The 13,597-nt window shown below is 39.8% G+C and overlaps 1 protein-coding gene across 1 annotated transcript; it reads right to left on the bottom strand.

Moving 5' to 3' along the window:
• Window positions 1-1,022: 1,022 nt before the first annotated feature.
• Window positions 1,023-12,446, bottom strand: LOC132766619 (asialoglycoprotein receptor 2-like). Its single transcript, XM_060760958.2, has 6 exons — window positions 11,283-12,446; window positions 9,987-10,103; window positions 7,852-7,980; window positions 6,010-6,155; window positions 3,694-3,800; window positions 1,023-1,253 (listed from the first exon to the last, which is right to left on the bottom strand). Exons 1-6 carry the CDS (start codon window positions 11,542-11,544, stop codon window positions 1,085-1,087), a joined length of 930 nt encoding a protein of 309 aa, XP_060616941.2. The 5' UTR covers window positions 11,545-12,446; the 3' UTR covers window positions 1,023-1,084.
• Window positions 12,447-13,597: the final 1,151 nt, after the last annotated feature.

Here is a 13,597-nt window from a genome sequence, read left to right as displayed (position 1 = left end):
GATTCTGGTGATTAGCTAGAAAAAACAAGGAAAGAAGATCTGCATATCCTGGCAGTTGGACTCCACTGATAGATGGGCTGAAGAACATGTTTTGCTGCGAAAGGCCTTTGTATTTTTGCTTGCTTCTGGGACACTTTCTATCCAGCTTGCAGTGGTTCAGGGAGGTCGTAATTTGGAAACTATAAATCACTTCATGACCAGCATCCCAAGACATGGCAGGAGGAAGGATGGGGGTGTCATTAGGGCTTTCTCAGTTCTCCTCCTAATGTGCCATCCAACTAAGCAGCACTTTGAATTGTATCTGGAAATGGACTGTGGTTAGCAATGCTGTGATACAGCTTTACAGTCACATGCCTTGGTAATTAGATATAGCTCAATCATCTAGATCTACCTGAAGTTTCTAAACATGTGTCAGTGGCATGTGCTGCAAGCTACAGCGCTCATTTGTACTAGCCAGATGTATGGAGAGTTGATTGTTTTTATTCCTGTAATTAAAACTTGTTTTTTTTAAAAAAAATGTAGAAGTCAGACTGGTATTTACAGGAAATTTGGAGTTTTCCTTGCTTCTTCCCCACCCTTTTTTATTTCTACTAATTGGACATTTTTTCAAAGACCAATACTTCCTGATTTGTTAGTCTTCCTCCTTTTTGTTTGCTTCACTCTCCTGTATTGTTGGATCTGAGTGTGTGTATGGGAAAGACTGTCCATGCCCATAAAAATAAGGGAGAGGAAAAATAGATGACCATCCTTACTCTCCTCATTATTTTGGGAGACTTGGGGATGGAAAGAGAGGGCAGAGAAAAGGTGGGAAAGGGGAAGAGATCATCAATAAGATCATCTATTCAACATGCCACTTTTTGTTCTCTTTCACAGGAGTGCTGTGATCCTAATTCCTGTGAGTGTCGAGGGCCGAGTCTATTTAAGTAGCTATTCCTTGATACCTTCCATGATTTCCCAAAACACATCCCTGCCACCTGCAGGTTATGACCCCAGAGCTGAAAGAACTGAAATCCAAACGAGTAAAATACAATTTAATTTCCAAAGTCTCTTATTTTTACACATCCAGACACACTCAAATAAAGTATCATAATGGGGACTGGACACACTTGACAAGTATGTTTGTTTCACAAATATATGGATGCACCTTTGTGCAGTCAACGCGGCTCCATTTGTGCTTGTTATTATCTTCTATCTTTGATGTAACACAATGGCCATCACCTCTATCCTCAAATTCTTCCAGTCTCCTCAGGTTTCTGAAAACGAGAATCAGCACTTGGTGTGAGCAGCATACTAATTGGGGATTTGGCATATGGAGCAGGTTTAGAAGTTAGGAGAAAAGTAATTTCTGGGAATCCATTTTGCTCTAAATATGCAGCAGCAGTTGGGGCCAAGTAAAGAAGAAATAGCACAAAATAGTCACATATTAATGTGAAAAATAAGGAAGATTTGGCTTATACCACTTTAAATGTCCTGAACGTACCACAAGATTCTATACTGTAGGACTTTATCACATGGGGAAGGCAAAGTGGCATTTGGCAATGGTTCCTATCACAGGGTACTGTATGCATCTTACTGCTGGTCTGCCTCCTTCCCTCAATTAACGGATAGCTGCCAATTCCATCCTGTTCCCATCTCCTACCTTGTACAATGGGGCCATCCCACTTCTGTCCCAGTAGCAAAGTGATGTCAGGGGCAAAATTCTCCCCCTCCCCACTCCTCATCATCCCACCCCTCTTTAGTATTACCAAGCTGTTTACTATTTTAAAAAATAGCATAGAACATGAAAACATGAGTACTGGCTGTGCTGGAGAAATGCCTTATTCTCCACTTTGTTTTGTACCATTGCTGTACCACTCTGGAAGGCAGTACTGAATATTCTTCTCCCATCCCATCCCATGTATTCAGCTTTATACAAGAATATATTGTTCAGGTTAACCATGCCAAAATGAGGTTGGTAGCTGCAACTAACTTAATAATAAATAAACATTTGCTTTTCACATGATGAAGACATCAAAAATGTTGTGCATGGTCCATTTACCTTCCTGGGTCACTTCTCACAATGTGAAACCAGGACAGTGATGGGTGCATTACAATGATATCAGGTTGTTATCGATTAATGAGTACAAACAAAGCAATTTTGAATAGGTTTTTCTTTTCTAGATCCAAACCACAAAATTGTGCACCTGGATTGGCTGAGATAATGACCCCTTTGCTTTGTAATGGATCGATGTACACAAATGTTGTTTCATGCACATTATTAAGAATATTGTGTATAAAATTACTTTCACAATATTTGTATAAGGTATTTAGAATTCCAGGAGCCCCCAGTGGTGCAACACGTTAAACCATTGAGCTGCAGAACTTGCAGACCGCAAGTTCGGCGGTTTCAATCCAGGGAGCAGGGTGAGCTCCGGCTGTTAGCCTCAACTTCTGCCAACCTAGCAGTTCAAAAGTATGCAAATGTGAGTAGATCAATAGATACCACTCCGGCAGGAAAGTAATGGCGCTCCGTGCAGTCATGCTGGCCACATGACCTTGGAGGTGACTTCGACAATGCCAGCTCTTCGGCTTAGAAATGGAGATGAGCATCAATCCACAGAGCTGAACACAACTAGACTTAATTTCAAAGGGAAACCTTTACCTTTATCTTTTATTTAGAATTTCATGTTTAGATTTGGGTCTCATCTCCAAGATATCACATTATGTATGAGCAAGTATTTAAAAAATCCAAACACAGCTCACTTCTGGTCTCAAGCATTTCAGATAAAGAAAACTCAACTTGTAATTCTGTTTTATGATATATGTCTATGTTCATGAAATCTATCTGTTTATCTATTTTATCTATCTATCCATCTAGCACAGGCACAAATGTACAAATTGTTTGTCACTACAGTATAATTTTGACCACTTGGCCTTTGGCAATTGTTATTCAGGCTCCTAAATTGCATACGACTATTTTCAAAAGACCTCTCCTCTGCTTTCCTGCCATCTATGAAGCACCAGGAGCCCCTAGTGCTGCAATGGGTTAAACCTTTGTGCCGGCAGAACTGAAGACCAACAGATTGGATGTTCGAATTTGGGAGAGGGTGGATGAGCTCCCTGTCAGCTCCAGCTCTCCATGCAAGGACTTGTGAGGAGCCTCCCACAAAAATGGTAAAACATCAAAACATCTGGGTGTCCCCTGGGCAACATCCTTGCAGACAGCCAATTCTCTCACACCAGAAGTGACTTGCAGTTGCTCAAGTCACTCCTGACATGAAAAAAACCTATAAAGCTTTACATCTCTAAATATCAGGAGTCCTGCCTGTTAGGAAATTCTCCCCAAAAAAGCATAGCATTCAAAAATACAAACAGGATACCTAAATGAGCAGTGTTGTGGCTGTAAAAATATTCTTGAGCTTATGAGGCAAGGATGCTAACTAATTGCAGAGTTGAAGAGTGCAGACTTGAGCAGTGTGAGGCTGACTTCCATCACTGCCAAACCAACAATTCCTGTTTTCTACATCATCCAGACACTGACCTTCTCAAACAAGGATAGCATTCATGCATTTGTCACTTCTTATCATCAATAATGCTATTTGGTTTTTAAAATTTTTTTTATTTTACATGGAGTTCTCAATCCTATGCCTCAGATTCTCTCTCTTACATATTCAGATTAAAGTAATGTAATATTCAAGGAAGAATGTAACTTACTGAGACAATGTTCTTGTCTCATTTACCCACTTCCATGTTTCACCTCCATGATAACGTAAGCCAATCCAGAATTCTCGTTGGACATTCATTTTATAATTCAGAAAGTCCTATTGAAAAATGGGAAGAAAGTGGGGAGAGAGAGATATAAAACAAGAACTATTTGTAACATTATGTAGAATAATTTGATAGTGGTGTCTTGCACAGCATGCCTTCTCCTGGAAACAGGATATAGAAACATCAAGGAGAGGTTTAGCTTTTTTTCTCATGCATTAGTTCACTAGACAGAAAGATTGCTCTGGTGCACATACCTTCTACAAAGCGGTGATCAGAAATAATATTGATAACTGGCAGTTATTTTCCTACCTCGTTCTTCTTCATATGGAACACAGTATCCTAGCCTTGCCAAAAATCTTGGGAATCAGATCTTTAAAAAGAATATCCAAAGGATATTCAATCCAAAAGAGTTCACATTTGGAGTGCATTTTATAATTTAGAAAAATGAAAATCAGATATGTTTCTCCCTTACCTTCTGCCCAGTGATCCAAAATGCCACCTTATAGGTGCAGGTGTTAAACACCACATACAGCCTGAAGTATGACATATCACAGTGCCCTTCCAACCTCCTACTTAGCAATATGTAGAAACCAAGCAGCAGGGTTATTCTGCTCATTGTGCATAATACCATATTTCACCACATAATAGTCGCACCTTTCCCCTTTTAAAATTGGGGGTGATGCAATTATTATGCAGTAAATTATGGGGCCTCCTTCTCTCTCCAACTGCACATGCCGATGGCAGAGAGCTATGGGGTCACCTTTGACTGCTGGCAGCTGAGGGAAGCTTGATATGTCTCCCCAGTAAGCATGCAAGCGGGTGTGCCTTCACCTGCCCACACCAGCCAGGGAGAGCTAGGAAACTGATCAGTTGGCAGCAGCCAAGAGAAGCCTCCCAGCTCTCCCTAGCAGGTGCGGGTGAGTGATGGCTCAATCAGATGGCGGCAGCTGAAGTAAGCTTCCCAGGCTTCACCTGCCCACAAATGAGTGGGTGCAACTATTATGTGGGGAATATAAAAATCTCAAACCAAGACCTCAAGAAGGTGGTACAACTATTATGTGATTAAATACTGTAATTTGGTCTAGGCTCTATATCTGTGAAGAGGCCTTAGGGAGAAATTGCCATCAATAGGACAGTAGCAGCTTCTTCTTCTTCTTTTTTTTGCAGAAAAATAAGTATACCATACTGATTTTAGATTAAAATCATTATTATGGAAAATGGAAAAGAAGACGAGATCTTATTTAGTTTTGTACAATCAGTGTTAGGAGAGTCGGAAGGCAATGTATATTTTAATTCTATGTTTTTCTTTTCATTTTTTGGTTATTGTACCTTTATTATGTGAAAAATAAATTAATGAAAGATAGCACAGGGGCAGTGGTTAATGAGACCCAGCCCTTGTCTTGACAGTTATACTCCCCCTCCTTCCCTGGGAGAACAAAAACTTCACAAACACACACAGCAAACACAGGCTGTAAGAAGATGGAAAACGGAGTTGGATAGCAAAATCTTTTTCCAAGCAAGCAATTGGCAAATGAGCATAACATTTCATATGCTCTTCAGCCATCATGTGGAAAGCTACAAATTTAGTAAGCTGTCTTCATCCTAGAATAAAAAGAAATGTAAGCCCTGACATGCATGGTTAAGCTAGACTTTCCCCTGTTCTACTCATGATGATCTCTGCAATCTGGGTTTTGTTGCTGTTGGGAATCTGTGTCTTCAGTCTGGGTTTTTTTTTTTCATCCAGCGTTTGGCCATACTTCCCAAGGTTAGGGACACTGCTGTCAACTCTTACATCAGTCCCAACAAGTTCCCTTATGCCTTATGGCTCTGGTTTTGTTTGTTTGTTTGTTTGTTTGTTTGTTTGTTTGCTTTAATAAGCTCTCACCTTTAAAAGGTGAGAGCTTTCTCACACAGAGGTTTCCTGATGGGATTGGTGTTGTCGCTTGTGTCCCTTTCCAAGTCCTGTGTGATGTTACCCCAAAGCTTACATGTTAATATTTTGTGACATGAAATTTAGTGCACAATGCTGCAGACACCATTAGAGTGCCAAATTCAAGCTTATTCTCCAAAATATACAAAATGACACATCTTCAAAGATTTTGGGATCCAATTATAATAAAGCTTTTATGGAAAGATAGCTTGATATCTACTCAGATGTCTCACTCTCGGGTTTGTCTGCAAGAACAGCAGACACAGATATCCTTCTGTGCCCCATTTTCAGCATTGCAATTTCTTATACAAGTCAGAACACCAGAGACTCACCTGTTCCTGTTTATCCCCAATTATTATCAGATCTCCTCCTCGGTTTTGGCAAACACTTCTGCCATCGTCCCATTTCTTTGCTTCTTTGAAGATGAGATAACAACTCTTTCCGACATCCTTCCACTCAGATGGACATTTGGGAGAGCCTACAATGAATTGAGTCTTGAAAAAAGACAGGCCAGGGAAAGTGCATCCTAAATGTCCCAGCACATTTTCTCCTGGCATTAGATACCACCACTGATGAATATTCAGCTGATGACTCTTTGGTCTTATCTATTGCATTATGCAGTGCTTTCATACAAGAGCTTTCCCTTTTCTACCAAGCACTTCATAGTCATCCAAAGTCATTTGTATAATTCAGGTCCATTTCAGAGCAAATTCAAACCATGGTTTTGGGATGTGCTAAAAGTCTGCAATGCCTGACTCTTTTCTGGAAGTCCAGAAAATGGACAACTATGTTGAAAGAAAGGAGGACATTTACACATTTATATTCAGCTAATTCTCACACAATTCAGCACACAGAGTGGTGGTGGGAGGAATATCCTATGGGGTTACAAGCATTGCTGCCTCCTTCATGATAAAAGGAGCATGAGAGGCAACTGGGCAAACAGAAAACCAACTAAGTAGTCCATTACCTCTCTGCCTATCCTCAAGTAATCTTTGCCCTCCTATCTTTCTTTGTACAAGATTTAAAAGATGGGGAAAATACCCATGTCATTTTCTCTCATTTTCTGTGGCTGCTTCTATACAGGCAGATTGAAAGGCATTTGAAGTAATTGTGTATACAAAATGTGCATTCCCAATGTGCACTGCAACACGCACTAAGCCAGAAATAGAGTATTAAAAAAAAACACTGCAAATTCTGGAACAAGTCACAAAATCCATTGAAGCCAATTGATGTATTTCCCACGCAGGGCTCAAATCCGAGATTTAAAAATGTGGAGCTCCATTAGAATAGGGCCAGCGCTGACACATTTTACAAACCCAAAAATATAGCTGACTGGAAGGTAGAAGAAACCATTTAGTTCCCATGGGAACACCCACTTTCTGTCATTTTGTCTCCCCTATGCTTTGGTATAGTGCTGATCCCCAATGATCATGGCAATGCACATTAATGTATTCTGGTGAACTAGGTAAAAAAAAAAACATTCCTGGCTTAGAAACAGTCCACAATAATTGAATATTTGTGGATACCATCTCAGGTTCTTGGGGCGAATGTGCAGGTGCTCTGCAGTGAAACTGGTTCCTATTAATTCACTTCCTAACTCAGTTTAAGTTCATTCACAGCCATGTCATCGGATGCAATTGATACCATTTTATCATCTGATTTCTTCACAATTTGCCAATTTTACTTTGTTATAGAACCTCATTGCTAAATTAATATAAATTCAGCATCCCTTATGCACAATAACAAAATCCCAAATCCCATGAAATCTAAAATGGTTTACACGGGTAAACCATTTTAGAAGCCTTTATTTTCTAATGGTTCAATGTACACAAACTGTCTCATGAACAAAGTTATTTAAACTATTGGATGAAATCAGTATCATACTATGTGTATAAAGCGTGTATGAAACATCAATGAATTTCATGTCTAGACTTGGATTCTAACTCCAAGATCCCTCATTATGTAAATATATGTAAATACAGGTATTTCAATATTCAGAAACATCCAAAACACTTCTGGTCCCAAGCATTTCGCATGAGGGATACTCCACCTCCATCAGTTGTGGATGCGAGTGAGGGAACGGAGGAGAGGAGATGGGGAACAGACTGAGTTCATTCTTTTAAGTGCACAGAAATAGTGTCCAGGGAAGGTTTGAGCTTGGGAACTGGACTTACACTGCAAGCTTGCCATCCAAAGGGCTGCTATCACCAATATCAGGGAGCAAAACAGAACCACACAGAAGATGATGAAGTGTCCCTTGCCAAAGGGTTTTCCCTCCATTTCATCCAGGAATAAAATTGGTGCTGTGAATAAGAATAATTTTGGAAATCACAGGAAGATCTAAAATTTTACACCACAAATTTACAGAGAATTCTAGAAGGCTAATAAATTATACATTATCTGTGTGAGCAAGAGAGGAAACTCTTGGTTGGGGCAGTAGAGTTCTAGTCACCCATATACATGTTGCAGGTTAAGAATAAATGGGGGATAAATAATAGCCAGCAGAGTTCCACCAACCAACTGAAGTAATCATCATCTTTGTAGCAATCCAGCTGGACTTTTAAAAAATATATACTACCTTCAGTATGTCAGATGTTATCTTTCCCATGTTCCTATATGGATAAAAAAGACATATCTGTGTAATACAGAATCTGACATCCTGAGGTATGTACATCCTTAGGGGAAAACATGCCACTCTTATAGTTATAGGGGAAATCTCATGTAAACAACAAACATATTTTGCTGTTGCCTATTGCTAAGCAGAACTTCTAGGAATCCAGGCTGACGTTTCCAGAGTGTACTGCTCATTGTTTTGTTGTTGGCCATCTTTAAATGCTACCGCAACTTACCACCTCTTCACACTGCGCATTTTTGCTTTGTTGCACGGTAAGGATGGGGCCTGCCATGTGCCATCACACGATGCATGGCAGACCCTGCCCATGTTCCTCCCAAAGTGCAGTGGAAGCACTGAAAGCCACTTCCTCCACCACTACAGGGAGGAAAGTGTAGTTTGGGTATTTCCAACAAAGCTACACAGGCTTTCCCCCTCTTTTCCTCATATAATGGGGGAAAGGGGGGGGAGGGGCAACCCTGTCATGTTCCCACCATATGATAGGGGAAGGAGGGAGGGTGTGTTGAGTGCCACAAGCCATCCCATGTGCCTTCCCTTTTGCCAGCAATTGCCAGCGCAATGGCATGGGCCAGAAGGGCCATGTTAAGAGGTCATCATGTTTTGCGGAAAGCACATAGGGATGTTAGACAAACCACCATAAATCTCAGATTCTTTTGAATTGTATGATTTTTGATTTAGACTTGAGCTATCAATATCAGAAAGTCCTAACGTACAGAGAGAAACTAATTCCAGAGCACACCCAGAAGACAAAACCAGAAAAAACATCCTTACTAATATTTCTCCTTCCAAGGGTGATTGGTTCTCAAAGCTGTAATACACCTTTTTTTTCTTTTTCAGTGCAAAACATAATAACAACTGTTGCAAATTCCTCTGCCCAGTTTTCTTACTCTCTAGGAAGTAAACTCCCCTTTAGCTAAATGAGGTGGGTGCTAAATTTGTTTTGTGCTTTGCTATTGACAGAAATACACACTGTCAATAAAACAGAGCAGGGGCATAAAATGTATAACTGTCACAGAATTGCCCTTCCTGTTATTATGCTATGTGACCCAAAGCACAAATATTCTGACCCCTGCACTTCATTGTGCACATCCTCCCCCCTAAAAAGAAAACCAAAGCAAAACTTTGTACAACAATCAGTTCTCCTCCCACCTGCCAAGTCAAAGGGTAGACTGTGTGTGATCTTGTGAAACTATCCCACAACATCTGAGAAAATACCACTGCCTCCAAAACTATTTTAAAAGTAGTATGGTGCCCTAATATGATTCTGGACTTGATATTTTCATTTGTTTCCTTGTTTGTTTGAACTTTCCTAGCGTTTATACGAAATCTTGAAATTTATAAATAATAGTTTATTTTAAACAATGTATATCATGTCATCACACTGTACTACGAGAACCTCTTTACCTGTCAAATGCTGTGCAGCTTTGCCCATATTCTATTTAGGTTATAAAGTGGTGATGACAGACAGATGACATACACTAAAGATTATCACTGTCTGCAGGAAACCAAAACATATAGCTATCAAATAAATCCGCAATTCCCTAAACAATTTTAATGTTGCACTAGCCCACAATGTCCGTTTCTTATACGATATACTATTTTAGCTACATTCACTTGCTTTCCAAAGTATTTTAGACAAAACAAATATCATTTCCAGAGGTGTAGTAATTTTTTCACCTGACTCAGAATTCACTCCATCTTCCATCAGCTTCCTCATCCGCAGGCCTGAAAATGTGAAGGACTCATAGTCCAGTTCAGAAGCATTCTCATAACCTTGGCTTGAAATCACTGAATCTAGGAACAGAAATGTTATTCCTAAGGGATTGTGAGTTCACTGGAGATGCCAGGCAGTGACCTTCCAGCTGGAGAGCCTTGATCCAGAGAAAGGTTAATATAGTCCTCATTGTGACAGAACTGGCTTCTCTCACCACAGTTCACATCACTTCACATATTGTGCTGTTTCTACACAAAAAAGCATGTTTACATAAGAAAACTATTAAATCTGCATATCGAGTATGTGTGACACACACAAGCACAGGAAGATTTTCTCATAATAATCTACCATCGGCCCTCCATATTCACAGATTTTGCATTCACAGATTCAGTCATCCATAGCTTGGAATTTTAAAAAAGCAAACTTTAATTTGGCCACTGTATATAAAGAATACTATTTTACTCAGACACTTAAACATCCATGGATTTTTGTATCCATGCAGGGTCCTAGAACCAAACCCCAGGAGATACCAAGAGCTCATTGTACTTATAAGCTGTCAAATTGTTGCCTATTTATGAGCTTTCCATTAATGAAACAACACAGCATGTGAAAAAGTAGCTAGGAAGCAGTTTTTATTCTGCTGTGTTTCTTTCCGAGAAGGTGTAAAGCTACTGACACAATACTGGGTGATTATTGGTTTGCTACTCCTGGGATGCATCCACTTGTCTGCCGATAATTAGTTGGCTATCTATATGCTTTGTAGATATATAAATTTTATTTTTATTGTGTAACAACCTGGAAGGAAAATTGAGTTAATTAGCATTGTTACCACTTGATATGCAACACTGAAGTTGCAAATGTTACATAAACAGAAATGAACTGGTACTTTTTGTTTGCATAGGTTTTCACCCTCTTTGCTGTAATGTACTCCAAATAAGACAGAGGTCCCCATATCCTATCTGGGAGACCATTAGAGTAAATATCCAATAAAATGAACTAAAAATTAATAAAAAGGCAACTAAAATATGAATTATTTTGAATAATCTCTATTAAGGTATTTTAAGTTGCGCATAGGTTTCCAGTTATCACTCCTCCACCTGAACTCTGAAAGTACATTTTAAAGACAAACCTAATTTCTGTAGGTATGCATTTGGGGAGAATATAATTTTAAAAAAATATGAAGCCTACATTAATCTTGGATTTAAATATATGGGGGGTCGAGTTAAGCATAATACTTCTAATCTGGCCTGAACACTTACCTAAGTAAGTTCTTTTTCTGCCTGTGGCATCAACATGCCTAGAACTAGAGCGGTCCTTTGAGAATGTCTCATCATCCTCCGCATCAACTGTTCTTGCATGTTCAGGCCCAGACTGCACTTCTGGGATCTGAGACAATTTTGCAAAAATGCTGTTATTATGGTATTCCTCATTCTGGTAGGCATCATCCATGGCGGTATGAGGCTGCATCAGTAGTAGCCGTTCTTGGGAAGGATGGGGCCCGATGCCTGGGTTTCCTATCATAATCAGTTTCCTTTCTATCTGATAAGGCACAGAAGTTAGTTTCGTTTAGTATGTAAAAGACATTTGGCTCCTTCAATTTGTTCTCAAATAATACGGAGCCAGTATTGGTTTGAGCAGTGGCAACACAGTCACCACAGGTTGGAAACTCATAAACGAATTTTACTGGTAACTATTTAACTTGAATGCCAGACACACATATCAAGGTATAAACATTTTGGATTCTTCAACCTCAACTTTATTTTCCGTTGGATATTTCTCACATGCAATTTGACCTTAGGGTTCAATGGAGCTTGCTGTGGAGATGTCCAGTTGCACTAAAAGGAAGCCCAGTCTGTGCCATCCTAAATTCAGAGAAAGCCATCATCTTGCAATTGAATTATTGTTCTGATGAACCTGCAAACATTGTGAGTTGGTTTCAACCTAATAGGAGGCAACTAGGAGCTAGGTCCTTTGCCCAGTCACCTCTGAGTAAGGTTAACTTGTTTTATCTTTACCTGTCCTATCAAAATGTCATTGAGCAGGAGGAGGAATTATGTGGAGTACACACAAGTTTCAGATTCCAAAGAAGTTTAGAAATAGAAGCAGGTTAGAAAATTTAGATGAAGAAAGGACACATGAGGTGTTGGGAGTGTAAACATTCAGCAAGGCAGTAGAGAGAACGATGTATTTAATGAATCTACTAGTCCAGGGGTCCTCAAACCTTTTAAACAGAGGGCCGAGTCAAAGTCCCTCAAACTGTTAGAGGGCCGGATTATAATTTGAAAAAAACAAACAAAACCAAGAATGAATTCCTATGCACACTGCACATATCTTATTTGTAGTGCAAAAAAAAAAAAAACACTTTAAAACAATACAATAATTAAAATGAAGAACAATTTTAATAAATATAAACTTTTTAGTATTTCAATGGGAAGTGTGCACCTGCTTTTGACTGATGAGATAGGATTGTTCTTATTGTTGTGTGCTTTCAAGTCATTTCAGACTTAGGTTGACCCTGAGTGAGGGCCGGTTAGATGACCTTGGAGGGCCGTATCCGGCCCTCAGGCCACAGTTTGAAGACCCCTGTACTAGACCATCCCAAATAAGAATCTCAGTGTGAAGAACAATTCTGAAAACAATGAATGTACAAGCAGATAGATCACTTGTCCATATAGCCTTCCTGTCTTCCTCCCTGCCTTAACTTGCCCTTTTTCTTTTGTCTGGGAACACTCCATAACTAAGCACTTGTCTTCTGCCCACCATTACTTCTTTTGGGGAATATGCATTTACACTGCGGAATTAATGCAGTTTGACATCACTTTAGCCTCAATGCTATGGAACCATAGGACTTGTAGTTTTACAAGGTATCCAGCCTCTTCTGCCAAAGTATGTTGGTGCCTTACGAGCTATAAATCTCAGGATTCCTTAGCACTGAGACGTAACAATTAAGGTCCCTTCTACACTGATCCCAGATTATCTGCTTTAAACTGCATTATAGGTACCTCCACTGCCAGATAATCTGGGCTAATCTGGGATCAGATCCTGGGATACAGGACCGTGTGGAAGGGGCCTAAGTGTGATAAACTGCATTAATTCTACAATGTAGATGTACCGTGATGAATGGCCTACCTGTAGGCCAGGAAAAGCGCAGGAATTAGGCCCAGTTTTGTTGGGTTTTTTGCAGCCATTTTGTGTGAATGGTGCCTGGAGGCAGCCATCTTAGGTTAGTCATTTCCTAGTGGAGGCGGAGCTTAGAAGCAGCCTGGGGGGAAATGTGGAGAACCCTTGTGATTGGCTGGGAGAAAGTGGGCAGAGCTTAGTTGAAGTACAGAAAAAAAATTGCCTTGATCATTTTAAAATCAGACAGTTTAGTCAGGGTCTGAGTGTTGAAGAAGAAAGTTAGGTTTTGGGAGAGTTAGGAGAAGAGAAGTTAGAGAAGCCAAAGCGGTTAGTTAGAGAATATAGATATAGCGGTTAGTTAGAGAATATAGATAGCTATTAGGAGGAATAGCTGGTATAGAGATATAAACAGATCCAAAGGGAAAGGACTGTTTGAAGTATTAGGAACTCTAGT

The sequence above is a fragment of the Anolis sagrei genome, chromosome 2 (assembly GCF_037176765.1).
Source record: "Anolis sagrei isolate rAnoSag1 chromosome 2, rAnoSag1.mat, whole genome shotgun sequence".
NCBI classification, from domain to species: domain Eukaryota; kingdom Metazoa; phylum Chordata; class Lepidosauria; order Squamata; family Dactyloidae; genus Anolis; species Anolis sagrei.
Note: the sequence above shows the minus strand (reverse complement) of the source record. Positions and strands in the feature narration are given on the sequence as shown.

Bases quoted from the DNA above. Each gene is read 5' to 3' on its own strand.
- LOC132766619 (XM_060760958.2), bottom strand. From the start codon at position 11,544: ATGATAGGAAACCCAGGCATCGGGCCCCATCCTTCCCAAGAACGGCTA. The intron at 10,104-11,282 runs GTAAGTGTTCAG...TTCTGTTCCTAG, and splicing joins CAGAAAAAGAACTTACTTAG to ATTCAGTGATTTCAAGCCAA. The intron at 3,801-6,009 runs GTGAGTCTCTGG...ATTTTTCAATAG, and splicing joins TTGGGGATAAACAGGAACAG to GACTTTCTGAATTATAAAAT.